The following is a 14655-nucleotide window of genomic DNA, read 5'->3' as shown; positions in this document are numbered from 1 at the left end:
TTGCAGAGCTCATAAAATGTATCTTTCCATCGGGGAGTTGCAAATGCAAAGCAGCCATTAAGGAAGCCACCGAGCTGCAAATGCAATTGATTTTATTTATGTATATGTATGTACTTACTGGCGAATTAGGATCGCCTGATTTATGCATGGAGTTCGAAAGGTTAGCTGGCCGCATAAGTGGACTTTGAGGTACCATAAATTCGCAGTTGGTGATTAATAGGATTAGAGTAATTAAACTTAGACATCTAAATATATGGTGCAAATAAAGAAGAGTCAAAGGTTACAGGTATAGAGTCAGCAATCATTGACTGCAAAAATGAAAACATTATTAGGCACAGTTTTTTTTTTTTTTTGTTGCTACTTTATCAAATATTTGAGTTCTGTGATTCAGAAATATATTTTTATGAAGTGTGACAAAGAAGATAAGCCTTGTGTTTTAAGTGGTTTGTATGTAGTCGGAAGCGGCTAATGGCATACAATATCATTTTCGATAAATAAATACTGATTTCGAGTAATCAACCATCAATAGAGAGCCAAGTAATCAGCCATTAGTTTAATCCAGTTTGCGTCCGTATCGCTGCTCCTGGAGTGGGCATTCGAGCTGAGTGGACACCATTCCGACTGAAACTTGCTGTCGATGGCTGCGACGCTCCATTCGAGTGGCTGGATCCTCATCCAAGTCCCTATGAATCACGCCCACCTCCTCGGCCTTTTGCTTCAACAATTCATCGCGTAGCCACTGATTCTGGAGGGCCAGTATATCAACCTGTGCTCAGATAGAAGTCCATTCAATTTTCTGGGAACTCGTGTGTTTATGGTACACCTTACACTCTCCAATTCGAATTGTATTTCGGCGATAAAGTCATTAGCTTCGTCGAGCTCCTTTTGAACCTCGAACAATTTATACTTTAGTTCGTCGGTATCACTCTGTCCGCAATTCAGAAGCCACCGCATTTTCTGTTTAATTTCATCCACATATGTCCGATCCATTGCCAATGGTATCCGCACCTCAGAAGTTTTGAAGCACAACTGCATTGAGGCAAAATGTTTGCCATCCATTTAGCTTTTGCAGGTAAACAAAGGTTGGTGCTCTTGCTCCAATAAAGATAAACACTTATCATTCTTAGACATTGTTCTTTTAAAATCTTAACAGCCAATATTTTGTTGTGACCTATGGAGCTTTTAATTTCTAAAAATCGAAATCAGTACGTTTGCAGTTTACAACTTTTATTTTAGGTCTGATCAAAATTAAATACAATGCAAATTAAATACAAGTAAATATAATGCTATCTGTTTTGTTCAGCTGTTTGACTCGATTCCCTGGCAAGGGGTATGATACTTTAGTCAGAATGTATAATTTGAATCTCCTTCACCAGTTAAATGGATACAGCCTATCTACGCCTACTTCTATTGAGGTAGAAATGTAATTTTAGATTGTTTTAGTTAACTACTACGATTCTCGACTGAATTCGATTTCCACAAATCGGGAACTCCAACACTAACTCCTATTCCGGTCCAGAAATTCCAGATCCCTGCGGTACAGGGTCACTGTTTTGAGGTGACCCCATTGATACTTCATGTAGGAGCATATATTCTCGTTGACTTGGACCAGCGATTACTGATCGCACATCGGCAGGTACTTTAGTATACTTATCCATATATCTACATTTATTTGCTCCATCTCAGATCGAAATTTTTGTTCAAAACGAGAGATTATTTATGTAGTGAAACGAGTTAGTTTAAATATTTCAATGTATGCTTCGTTTATTTGAATGACAAAATGAACCGTAGTCTAATAAAATGCACAATTCTTATGTGAAATCAAAAATAATAATTGAATGGTGTTGTTGAAACGCACTTAACTAATTACTTAACGGCAAATAATGTAATCTCAGTAACATGTAAAATACTTATAAATTAGATGGAAGAACTTATTTGATTGGCACTTGTGGGTATGTAATTGAAGCTACAACCTATCGATTGGCGTTTATTAATAAACACGACCATAATAATACTACGTAAGTCCGGGGCCAATTGGAGCACCTCAGTTAGCATGCGCTTCGTGGAAAGAATGCTTTTAATTAAATCTACCAAGTGGAATATTTACAGTCTTAAAACATTGGGCACGTCTAGTATCGGTAAGAGTTGAAGACGCAGAGAGCCTGTTACACCTAAGGTCTGGCCAGAATGATAACCAGCAGAATCATAACCACTGCACTCCCTGGTCATTATTTGCTGAGTGTCATGAACTGGAAGGGAACATGGAAGCTCTGCCCCTTGTGCTCCACCATCAGGTGACCCCGAACGGTGGAGGCACCCACCACGGTCACCGCCTCGCCCTTCTTCAGCTGCGCCGCCTCCGACTGTCCCTCCTCCGGGAAGTTCATCTTCATGACCCGGTTTTGGGGATAGCTTATCTTCGAGTTGCCGGTGATTGTGTAGGAGCGAGATGGCGGTACTGGCGGCGGACGTTCCTGTGAAATGAAAGTAGTCGGGAGTTTGAATATCACATAATCACATTTACAAATTGCGAGAGGTAAACACCTACCAAATCGAGTCCAAACAGGTTGCAGGTCTGCTGTATGATCTTCTGGTCGCACTTCTCCTGCGGATCCGGCGGCGGAGTCCCAGCAATGGGCTGTGGCCTGGGTCTGGCCACTGTGCCTCCAATGCCCAGGTTCGTTGTCTTGGCCGAGAGGCGCGGTACTGTATCACAGAGTTTGGGTATTAGATTGGCGGAGTAGGGGAATACCCGTGGAGGGTTCTCACCAGAAATGGGAGCAGCAGCTGCCACCGCGGCAAGGGCGGCCATCGTGGAGGATGCGGCCTTGCTCTGCGCGGCGGAGTTCGGCGTGGCCTTGCTGTTCGAAAGTGGCGTCTGCTGATGACCTGGGAGCTTGGAGCGCTTGGGCCCGCCACTGCCCATCTTCTTGCGCCACCACCAGCCGCGCCAGGTGGCCTGCATCAGGGTGGCGCTCTTGTGCCTGATCTCGGTGCGCAAGTGCTCCAAGTGCTGGCGAATGCCCTCGCTGAGGAAGGCATGACGCTTGCCGGGCGCCCAGGCCAGTGTCACCGAACCATCCAGCACCGGCGGCTGCTCCAGCGCGTACTGCAGTATCAGCTGGCAATCCTCCAGAGCCTTGTCCTCGCTGCGACGCAGCAGCCGGAAGGGGGCCAGCATCCGGTAGCGGGCGTTGAACTGCTTGAAGCGCATGCGATGCGGAAACCCACTGGCCATCAGGTTGACCGTCTCCAGGACCTGCAACGATCGAATCTGACGCACCACCGTCGCCCTATCGAAGCTGCCGGCCGCCTCGGTGCCATTGCTCCGGATGCAGCGCACAAAGTGCGGCCTGGCGTGCACCAGGGTGCGCAGCAGATTGTCCAGCCGGGTGTGGAAGTCTTGGGTCAGCGTGGAGACCGGCTCGTCGCCGTTCAGCAGATCCGAGTGCGATGTGGGCGAAATACGGAAGCTAAGACCGCGCGGAGCCTGCTGCTGGGCATACAGAGCCTTTAGCTCGGAGCCAAAGAGATGGGTGGCGAAGCCAAAGTTGCAGGTGTGCTTGTAGAAGACACCCACCAAGTCGTCGGGCACCACATCGCGATTGGTGTCCAGGAAGTCCGTGGTATCGTACTCCACCCGGCCGGCAAAGTGGCGGATGAGAAACATGCGTGGATCGTGTGGCTCGGCGGTGGGTTTCGTCTCCAAGCGGCTGGAGCTGCGGTGCTGCACCTTCAACTTGGTCACATAACTCTCGGCAGTGCCCCTCACCGAACACTCCGCGTCCAGCATGCTGAGCAAACCAGTTCGCAGCGAGGATATCAGGTCAATGCAGGGCACATTGTCCACGTAGTCCACTTCGGTGTCGCACACGATGCCCTCGTCGCGACAGGATTCCACAGAGGACTTGAAGATGTGCGTGTTGTAAAAGTGCTGCATGGTCTCGGCGCACAGGTTGATGCACAAGTGCTCCAGATGGGCATGCGGCGAAGGCTCCTCGAAGCCGAACATGTCCAGTATACCAATGAAGCCATCGGAAGTGGCATGGCGCACCGCATTATTGAGGGCCGCCATCGACTTGGAGCCGGCATTGCCGCCGCCAATGGTGGAGGCGTGTTGGGAGGCGACATCCGCCTGGTTGTGCACCGATTCGTTGGAGTCCGAGCTGAGGGTGCCCAGCGTGGATCCCAGGCGCTTCAGGCTATTGGCCCGACGCACAATGGTGGCCACCGTGCGGCAGTAGAGCGCCTTTGCCAGGCAATCGCGCGTCATGTTGGCATCGCCATCGCCGCACACGGACTTCACCAGCTGGCCACGAACGTTGTGGGTGCGGGTGGTCAGTCCACGGAAGAGAGCCGCCGGCGGAACGCCAAGTAGACTGGCCACCGAGTTCAGCTCCGTTTCGCCCTTCACGTCCACCTCGAGACCCTGTAATGTAAACCATAATTGGATATTGTAATTCTACTTGCTAAATAACTTGGTAATCAGATCATAAAATAATGTTCAAAATATTTCTCGCTCAGAATGTGTTGTCAATCACGGCATTTTCAGTCGTAAATTACCTCCATTATTGTGACGAATGGAATATGGCATCAGCGCAAGAAATTTTGCATTCTATAAATATGAATGCCAGAGTGGGATTCGAACTCGCGCGAACGGATTCGAAAGCCAGCACTCTGACCACCACACCAATGAAGCATCAGTATGCCAAGCGGCTAATCACGAACTTGGGTAGAACCTAAAATTGCCGCTAGATGGCGTTGAAGTATTGAAATGAAATACAGGTGGAGCTGTGGACGCATTGGTTTCAGTTATACAAACGCGACAGCAAAAATTGAAAGCTGAGTATTTAAAAATAAAATATTTTAAAAATATATATAATTTACAATTGGATTTCAATTAGATTTTGAATTTTCCAGGGTTCTGCAATAATTTCCTTCAAGGGTCAAATAACTATGGACTAAGACTTACCCCTCCATCTATAAACTGCACATTTCCCAGCAGCAAAACGGCAGCCAGCACACGAACGACGTCTAGGAACGGAATGCCCAGGATGCCGAGGCAAGTCTTCCAGGCCTGGAATCGCGCCGCATCCTCCTGCTCGTTCTGGCCGATGTCTCCGCGCAGATAGCGCAGATTGGCCGGCGAGTAGCCATCCAGGTGGAGCTTCTGGCGCTCCTCGCGGCTGAGACCAGCCAGTAGTTGATAGAAGATGTGATAGTTCTTCTCCTTGGGCAGCGGACGAATGACGCGCGTCTGGTCCAGGAAGTAGCAGTGGATCTTGGTGCGATAGAGCGCCCCATCCGTCACCTGCACCTCGATGAACTGGCCAATGCGACTCGACTCCGAGTTGGTTGTGGTTTTGGCCGATCCCAGGGATCTAAGTACTGTAAATGCAGCTGCCAGGTGCTTGAAGGCATCCGTCTCCGGACCGCCGCCGGCGATGGCAAAAAGCTGGCGAAGCATCAGCATCGCATTGGCCGTCTTTCCAGCGCCCGAAGTGCCCGACAGGATGATGGCTTGCGGATAGCCCGTCTCGCTCTGCTGACGCACTGCCTCCTGGACGATCTTCTGCAGCTGCGGGGCCAGCGGCATGGCGCGCGTGGAGGTGAGGGTCAGCGGGTTGCCCACGTCCAGGTACGGATTGATGGAGAGCAAGATCGGACCCACGTTCGTCTGAAACACCGCGCAAGATAAATGATGAAATGATGGCACATTAATTAACCCGGTGAGTCAAAAGCTTCGGGGGTCATTATAAATTCGGGGAAAAATGTAAAAACGAGCTACCAATGGGGTCAGCAAGCTATTTCGCAGGATATTTGATACCCAAAGACAACAAAACATTCTTAGATAAATTAACTAACTACCTTAGTTATAGTCACGATTATATTTTGGGAATCTACAGCGCACTTAACCGAAAATAAAACAAGAATGGTATTAGTTGCCAAACAAGTGGTTGCTTTGCCTAATCAAATAATGTTTATAATTACACCTATTAAAACTTTCAGTGGGAAACTCCAAAGATAATATCTATTAGATATACTGCGATAAAGTGAGAAAGCTGAAGTGAGCTGAAAACTAACATTCTGCATCCCATTAATTGAGTAAACACTGCTCCAGCAAATGTGCAAAACCCGATCCAACTGCTCACACCTCATCCGCAGCTCCGGTTGTCAAACTCCAACTTCTCCAAGGGGACCAAGACTAGATCATATCGACTTCCGCGGCCTTCCGCCGAGTAATTGTCGAAATTAGCAGTTAATCTGAGGCTGAGTGCAAACGGAGTTGGGCTTTAATGACAAACTATCAGCATAATTGCCGTAGAGTGCCGTCTAGTGTAGATCCCCGGACCGGTTCCAAATGGTTTCTGTTGCTCTGCGTGGACACAAGTGATTCGCAGGGGCGGCTCCCGTTAATACTCACAAAGTACCGCTGCTCATTGAAGCGGGCCTGCAGCGTTCGCATGACGGCGTGCTCGGTGAGCGGTCCCGACAAGTGGATCAGATCCTGCATGTCCTTGGGCGAGGAGTTAGCCTGCGGCGGCTGCTTTTGCTGCTGCACCTTCTGCTGACTCTCGGAGTAGCCGAATCCAAAGGGCAGAGTCTTCACACTCTGGCAGGGATTCGTGTGCTTCGACTGCGGGATAAATGGCAATTGCTGGCTGTGGGCGTGGCTGAGATGGTGTCCAACGCCTCCGCCATTGCTGCCCAGGTGTCCAGAGTTCGAGGAGCGCATGGGCAGTGTGTTGGAGTTGTTACTGTTGCCGTTGCTGTTGTTGTTGTTGTTGACCGATGCATGGGAGTGGGAACCTTGCCCCAGGATACTTCCCATGCCGCTCATGTGCGGCAGTGTCCCAGTGGACTGGCCATGTCCGCTGCCACTCTGCTGATGCGGCAGACTCGGCTTCTCGGCCAGCTGGTGCGGAAGTGGGTGTGGAATCGAGGTGTTCCGCGCCGACACCACTGCGCCACCTCCAGCGCCTCCTCCGGAGCCCGAGTTCGCAGGCAGTGTGTGGCTGAAGCTGTGATTCTGTAGGAGCAGTGAAGAGAAAGAAATAAATCTTTATGTAAGGTGAAGCCGACTTGAGAAAGGCAAGTACTAGATTGCGCCTCAGAAGTCAAGTGTGGAAAAACTCGTTTCTTATTAAAGTCTTTTAGTTTGTTCAAATACTTCAAAATCCATTGTTAGAATGCCTTTTTGCTGTCCAACATACCTTCGATGTCGTGTGATGTCCATTGGCGTGCTGCTGAACGGCGGTGGCTGAGAGTCCTGCGCCGCTGGAGCTCAGGTTGAGATTCGGACTGGACGCGTTCAGGTCAAAGTTGTTGGCCTTGGGACCCGCATTGGGACCTGGAGGCACCGGCTGTGCGCCATTTCCCTGGCTCTGACCCTGACCGGGTCCATGGCCCACGTGCAGTCGATTTCGCAGAGTAACCAGCTCGGTGCTCAGGCTTTTGAGCCGCTGCTGCAGATGAACTGCCTCGTTGGATGAAGATGCATCTGAAGAAAGGAGGATAAAGTTAATGATTTGTTAGAACATCAATGAAAAATTAAATAGGCATATTTATCATTCACACATTTATTAAAAGATACATTTTATTATTATTTCAGATTTTTCTGCGAGCTGAATTCGTTGATTCGTTGACAGATGAACTGAGATAATCTGCAAGCGCCTTTCTGACCACCAAGTGCATTCAACATAATGGGAAACAAAGACTTCGCAAAAAATCTCAGCTCGCCTGCAATCGCATAGAAATCAATTTGCCTAACGAAGAAAAGAGGCACTCGTGGACTTGTCGTAGTGGCCTATGACCATGGATGAAACTGGTATGCCCACCATCATGGCAGTGTCCTTTGAAGAAGGATAGATGACTGGCTGTCGCTCCTTTACCCAACGGATGGGCCGGGTCAAGTGCTGCACACTGGTGTCCAGTTTGATGCCGCACTTTCCATGATGTTGCCGAAAACGTGGCGGCTTGTGCAGAGTGTTGTGCGGGTCGCGGTAATAGTCTCGGTACCTCTGGCTCTCCAGATAAAAGTTGTCGATCCTGTCCAGATCGTCGTAGTCGACAGTGAGCAATCCAATTCGAGGAGCAAAGCCTAAAATGCCCCGCCGATGAGCCTCCGCATTTTTGGCCACCAGCCTCATGTCTACTTCGGGAATGGGTTCCTTTACCATATTTAAGAAGTTTACGTATATGAAAGTTAACAGTGAACGAGTAAGCCTTTGTAACCTAATAAAATGTCTGTCAACAAGTGCAACTCATGACTGGAAATTCACGGAGAGTATGATAAATATAAATATATTAGATAACTTTAATTAACTGGGTAAATTTGCGCAGGCTATATTACTTTCATGTTTTGCTTAGTTTAATCTATTTTCCAAATTTTAGAGTTATTGGTATTAGTGGGAACACTAGAGATTCCGAACTAGAACTATTGGCCAGCGATGTTCAACATCCTCGATAGTATAGTGGTTAGTATCCCCGCCTGTCACGCGGGAGACCGGGGTTCAATTCCCCGTCGGGGAGAATAGGATTGATTCTTTTTTTATTTCATATATTATTTTTGATGTGAACAATTAAAATTTAAATAATCATTATTGCAAAAGGAAGACAAGTAGAATAAGAAAAGAAAATAAATGAGCCGTGCAGTACAGTCGTTGAAAATTCTTTTTAAAATCTTGTTGGCTTGTGAAATGCTAAATTATTATTGATATTAAGAATTAAAATTTTAATAAAAAATAAAAAGTTCGCACAATTGTCTCCCCGACGGGGAATTGAACCCCGGTCTCCCGCGTGACAGGCGGGGATACTAACCACTATACTATCGAGGACGTTAGGTGGCGTTGGCCAATAGTTCTATTCAAAATCACCGCTTCATTTGAAAAACAGTAGACCAAACAATAAAAGATTATTATACAAATTGTTGATCTGATTTAAAATAATCATATTGTCTTAAGAACAATTCGAAATAACGTAACGTATTTTTAGAACAGTAAAATATTTATATATAGACATTTTGTCTTTTTATAATATATGGATTTTTTTTATAAGGACCTCTTGAGCTTGATGCTAAATTATTACTTGAATAAATATCCAAAAGTGATGCAGTTTGAAAGCTAAGCTGAGATTAGTATATTTATGTTCCTTTTTCGTAGTGTGCATTTAGTAAGGTTAGCTTTGGCTCTCACTTAAAAACATATAATCAGCAGACCATATGGAAATCTTCATTATGGCGAAAAGGAATTTAATTAGTTCTAATTAACAACTCAATACAACGAAAATCAATTCACACCGATTAATTTCGCCTGGGCCAACAGACTTTTATGCACGCGAATCGTTTTGGTAGGCTTGTGCCCATGGAGCAGAAAAAGTCATTTTAATAGATATAGATGGTGGGCATTTACATAAAATGTTAATGAACCAATTTCGCCGGAGTTAATGAAAAATAGAGACACCGAAGGCGCTAAGATGAAACACAAGTTGGCGGCAGGTGGATACAAAATTTCAAAGACGTGTGTACATCGAGAATAGAAGATCAATGGGCAGACTCGACGAACGGCTTATAATGCCAACTGATTTATGAACACTTTCAAAACAGGGCCGAGAGGTCATTGTTACAACCCAACACCCCGAAAACGCTGACAAGCTAACAAGATTTTATGAAGCTTATGCGTTTCAGAAACCTGTCTACTATTTTTTACAGCCTTCAGGCATTCAGCGGGAAATCAAACTAATTAGCTAATGAAAAACGGTGAAAAGCTTGGACGAAGAGTACTACTACCAAAGTTATACCTTCGACCGAAGTATTGGTTAGCCACAAGACTGGAGGCAGACTGGAGCTTATAACAAAATCAGAGTCGACAATATACGAAAAACAATATCATTGATGACTTGAGCTCAGACAGAGGAAACCAGTTTTGGTGTAGGTTTTTTTAGTGCTTTCTGTGGCCCAAAGTTGCACTCAAGAAATAAGACAAAAGCCACAGAAAAAGGTACAGAAAATCTTCCAACGAAGACAAGCGTTAAATGTCGAGTCTCTGTACCAATCAATTAATTGCTGATCATTTCACCAACTAGACTAATGTACTAAAATTAATGTAATTAGCAATTAGCTTTATTGGCTTTTCCTCTACGCTTCAGTTCTCTGTGTTTTTGCATGAAGCGGGCGACAACATTTTCGTGGAAGCTGAGTAACCAACTTGGCCCAAACTGGTCCCCAAGTTATCTGCTTTTAGAGGGAACAGGGGCTTGTGGAGGGGAGAAGAAGGTTGGTGTGGAAGAACAGTCGCGTCGCACAGATGAAATGTTGCAAGTCGAGAGGCAAGCGACACCCATACAACCAGGTATCCATATAAGCGGATTCGGTTTGTAGTTATTGCCGATGATTATGAATATGAATGCGATCGACTGCGAATGCTCATGGAGGTTGATTGAAAAACTCAAACGGGCAGCCCAAGATGGCAAAGACAAGTAAGTTGAGAACCAATCAACTGACACTCTCGACAGACTGTCCAGAAAAGAAATCCAGCAAATAGTTTGACCATTAAGCTTAATAAAAAGTTGGTCTTCTGTTTCAGTCGGATATGTGTTTGTTGTTGAAAAAGAAAATGGACATATATAACATAAATATAAAAACAGTGAACTATCAAAAAATGAGTAAAATAAGGAAGAAATCGGCGCTTCTTGTCTATAACTATCGAAAGACTTAAGCAACAAACTTGAAAGTACCACCTCCGTTCTTTCAGCTGCAATGTTATCTGAAACCGTATGTTACTAATCCTTTTTCTTTGCTTTTTTGTAAAGAAATTTGACTTAGGCAACTAACTTTATTGTTCAAACGATACACGTGCATATGTGCTCCCGTGAAAGTTGTTTAAGAAGTGCACCCCATGCCGAAGATGGTGATGTACATATGTATATATTCCCTACCCCTATACAAAAGACTTGGACAACAAACTCGAAATTCCCCACTCACCAATAGAGCAACTTATTCACAGGAATATTGTCCAACTTACCCTGCAGCTTCTTCTCCGTCTCCCAAAATTTTTGCAATTCGGTAAAGTATTTATCCAGTATGAAGACTTTTGACAGGCCCAATGTGGCCATCGTTGTTGAACATTTGTGTGGCCACGACTACGACGACGACGACCAAGACGGCGATTTTCTTATTTGAATAATTCCGTATACAGGCTCTCACCGCGCCACCGATACACTCGCAAATGGCCGGAGGAACAGGTTTTCGTATTCGTATTCGTATTTCGTTTTTCGTTTTCCGCACAGGCTCTGGCAGGCACCGTATCTATATCTATGCCATACAAACCGAACCCGAAACCGAGTCCGAATAAATATATATACATATGTATGTTGCGAGAGGGATATACATATATATATGTATACGTTTGGGCGAACGTATGTGCAGCTGCAACAAGTGAAGCAGCCGCACAGCACACGAAAATAAGTAAACAAGCGAAAAGAATGCAGAAGGGCGAGCGGCGGCCAAAAACCAAAACGAACCAAATCACTGGAAGCCTGGCCGTCAGGTTTTGGCTTTGGTTTTGGCTTTGGTTTTGGCTTTGCCTTTGGTTTTTGGTTCTGGATCTGCTTTTGCTTTTCCTATATTATTGTGCTTTAGTTGCTGCTGCTGCTGCTGCCACTGTGGTTGTTATTGTTGTTTTCTTCGCGGCCGCGCTTATTTTCTCGTTTTGTGCAGACTTTTTTTCGTCGTTTTGGTTTTGAAAAACGAGTTTCCGTCTCCAACTTTAACTCCAGGTCCAACAGGCAGCCAGACCCAGTGTAGATGTGCGCTTAGATACCTCGATACCTCGAAGGTACACACGAAGTATACAGCCAGCCACACGGAGGGAGATGGATTGGAGTTGGAGTTTTCAGATCGAACCCGAACCACTGGGATCCGCGATTTTGCTGATGGCACTTTCAACTCTGGGCTAGCGCGTGACCTCTTCGCCGATTAATTATAAGCTATAATTGGGTTTTGTGCGATCGTTTCACTTGGTTTTTACTCCAACGAGAGAGCGAGCAGGTATATGTACTATGTACAACATCCGAACGCGAGCGCACCCGATGCGAACGATTCAAACTCCAGCGGCAGACTGAACGCGACCGCTTGTGCTGCTGCTGCTTGGGAGCAGCTCCCTAAGATCTCGGCTTCTCCCGCTCGACCAGGTAACTTTTTTTTTTTGTTGTTTTCTAACAGGTAAGAGACTCTACCCTCCGCGATGCGTTTGCAGTTGCTCAAATATGAGGTCAAGTGTTTGAACCTCCGCCCGCCGACCATCTCTTTCTCGGCTCGTTTCGCTGGTCGCGTGATAATTAGTGGCGATTGTTTGTTGCTTTGCTGCATTTCGCAATTCCCACAGTAGTACACTGCAGTGTGAATGCTCATAGATTCACAAGGGTGTTTAAATAGCTGCTAGGCGTTTCAGGGAAAACACAGCTACGTGCCTCTAAAAATGCTCCGTAAATAAAGGAACAAGCTAACTTTTTTTTTACAACAATTTGCACCTTACCATTTAATCATAGCTAAAAAAATAGTTAATTCCCTTTTTAAAATAACGGTTTGCTATTGTAGCGGTTAAAACTGCTTCGCGGGCGATCGTCGAATGTGTTATCGATTACTTTATAACCGCTTCGCAGAGGCAAGCAGTCCAACTGCTTAAGGAAAATGTGTGTCGGTTGAACTGCTTATGTAACACCACTTAACTTGCGGCAACTGCTTGCCCGTAAAAACCGTTTTTTTTCGAATTTTAATTTTATTATAATTTAAAACGGGGTTGGCAGTAATAAAAGAGTTGATTTTATTTAAAATCTGACTACAATGTAATCAAATGCTGTGGCCAAATCAAATGTTGCGAGAAACTAAAGACCCATTACTCATTTTATCACCCAACAAACATTTTCAACAGTAATTTGTTATTTTTAATAACATAGATTTGGGTTCAGTAATCAACTTTTGTGTTCCAGCTTTCGTTATATTATATATGTATGTTATATACAAGGTAATTTGCTTTTACCTGTAATATTTCCTGTGGTTTTGTTGCAGGCCTTCTTCCTCTTGGGCACTGGAAGCGTGTAAATGGCTGAGAACTTGGCAAACCTCTCCACCACAGCACTCGTCCTGTTCGACTGGAGGTCCTTTTTGTCCACTTGCACTTTTCCCGGCGGGGATACGGACTTGCACTGCCCATTGGGGGTTGAGGTTTTCGTTTGCTTTGGTGACGCCGTTGTGGAACTAAAAATAAAATCAAAAATAGAAATACACATGAAGGAAGTATATTTTCACTAATTTAACAATTTTATAATATTATTTGAGTTTGTAGGATTTAATTTAATCACTCAAAATCACTCACCTGACTGCCTTGTGGTACTGGCAGAAGAAGTCGGGTCGCATGCGATGGCGACAGAGGAAGTCCTCGCACAGTCGCAGGACATCGTCGTCCTCGCAGTTGTCGCTCTGGCTGCTGCTCTCGCTATCCAGCTCCTCGTCCTCATCCTCCAGCTGATCCCGGTCCAATTGCACCCCACCGCCCCCGCCTTTCGAATGGGCATCCTGCTGCTCCGGCGGACTGTAGAGAAAGGTGGGAAGGGAATCGCCGAGGAAATCCGGTATGTTTTCGAAGAAGTCCGCCGTTCGCTCGTAGCTGCTGCTGCTGGCATCGGAGCTCTTGGATCGCTGCAGCTTGGACTTGGACTTCAAGCCGCGACTCCTGCTCTTGTGGTAGGTCAGCAGCTTGGGGCGGCCCACATCGTAGTCGGCATAAGTCTGGTCCGGCAGCAACATAGCAGCCTCATCCTGATCGACCCATCAACTGGTCAACAGCTGAAAAGGCAGCAAGCTTCATTATGGTGATATTAAGTTTGCCTAGACAGCCATAGTTATCCTTCTATGATCCCCAGTTAAACCAACAAAAATTTGAATGATAGGAAATAAAGCATAAATGCAAACTGGGCTAGATCTTTTCCATCTGGCGAAAGCAGGATTGAGGATTGAGGATTGAGGACTTGGCCCGCTTTTGGCATTTGGCCAGCTTCGACGAGCTAAGCGACTGGTGAAAAATCGATCGTGGCATCAATTCGCATTTTAATTGCTTTTAAATCAAGTGCGCAATGCGCATGCGTCTGGTCGCAGGAGGCTTCCGGGGCTTCCGCGTCTGCAGGTCCATAAACCTGTCGGTTTATTGGCGCAGCCGATTACCACGATTAGCGTGACCATGACGAAGGTGACAGACACGGACGCTAATGCCTTTTACTGCCCAGCTCAGATGGGTCTGGGTCTGGGTCTGGCTCTGGCTCTGGAAGTGGGAATGGCAATGGATCTCGTCTGGGGGCGGGGCCTGACTGGACGCCACATCATGCCACACCATGCCATGCAACATGTTGCAAGTGCGTCTAAACAGATGAGTTTGCTTGGCCAAATGAGACGCAGTATTTACGCCACACGCGGCCACTTCGCCGTGTGGTCCACCGTGTGGAGCTATCCACTCGGCCCGTTGGCAATTAACTCAAATGATTGTCATAAAGTGTTGGACGTGTGCGGAGGAACATGTGGCCGCCATCGGCAGCAGAAATCGGAGACCAGGCCGCTGGCGTCGGCATTTCTCAATGTCACCACAGCGGGCGGCGGCGTTTGAT

At 46.2% G+C, this 14655-nt stretch overlaps 3 protein-coding genes and 2 non-coding genes across 8 annotated transcripts; 1 reads left to right on the top strand and 4 right to left on the bottom strand.

Moving 5' to 3' along the window:
* Positions 1-378: 378 nt before the first annotated feature.
* On the bottom strand, positions 379-2102 carry LOC6527748. The gene is made up of 2 exons (XM_002088792.4): positions 829-2102; positions 379-766 (listed from the first exon to the last, which is right to left on the bottom strand). The coding sequence occupies exons 1-2, from the start codon at positions 1057-1059 to the stop codon at positions 554-556; spliced, it is 444 nt and encodes a 147-aa protein (XP_002088828.3). The 5' UTR covers positions 1060-2102; the 3' UTR covers positions 379-553.
* Positions 2103-2131: 29 nt separating this feature from the next.
* On the bottom strand, positions 2132-13836 carry LOC6527747 (unconventional myosin-IXa). Of its 4 annotated transcripts, XM_015198308.2 has the most exons (8): positions 13374-13836; positions 13038-13255; positions 7215-7501; positions 6425-7030; positions 4973-5677; positions 2770-4429; positions 2549-2706; positions 2132-2474 (listed from the first exon to the last, which is right to left on the bottom strand). In XM_015198308.2, the coding sequence occupies exons 1-8, from the start codon at positions 13802-13804 to the stop codon at positions 2229-2231; spliced, it is 4311 nt and encodes a 1436-aa protein (XP_015053794.1). In that variant the 5' UTR covers positions 13805-13836; the 3' UTR covers positions 2132-2228. The 4 variants fall into 4 exon arrangements, with proteins under 4 accessions (XP_015053794.1, XP_002088827.2, XP_039226411.1 ...); XM_002088791.3 differs by lacking the exons at positions 13038-13255; positions 13374-13836 and adding an exon at positions 11022-12129; XM_039370477.1 differs by lacking the exons at positions 13038-13255; positions 13374-13836 and adding exons at positions 11022-11311; positions 11820-12129 and having other exon boundaries at positions 2549-4429.
* On the bottom strand, positions 7565-8267 carry LOC6527746. Its single transcript, XM_002088790.3, has one exon. It carries the CDS (start codon positions 8178-8180, stop codon positions 7767-7769), a length of 414 nt encoding a protein of 137 aa, XP_002088826.1. The 5' UTR covers positions 8181-8267; the 3' UTR covers positions 7565-7766.
* Positions 8461-8532, top strand: Trnad-guc. The gene has a single exon. It is a non-coding gene; the product is annotated as a tRNA-Asp (tRNA).
* Trnad-guc lies at positions 8766-8837 on the bottom strand. The gene has a single exon. It is a non-coding gene; the product is annotated as a tRNA-Asp (tRNA).
* Positions 13837-14655: the final 819 nt, after the last annotated feature.

This window comes from Drosophila yakuba, chromosome 2L (assembly GCF_016746365.2).
Source record: "Drosophila yakuba strain Tai18E2 chromosome 2L, Prin_Dyak_Tai18E2_2.1, whole genome shotgun sequence".
Lineage (NCBI taxonomy): Eukaryota > Metazoa > Arthropoda > Insecta > Diptera > Drosophilidae > Drosophila > Drosophila yakuba.
This window is presented reverse-complemented; position numbering and strand designations above follow the sequence as displayed.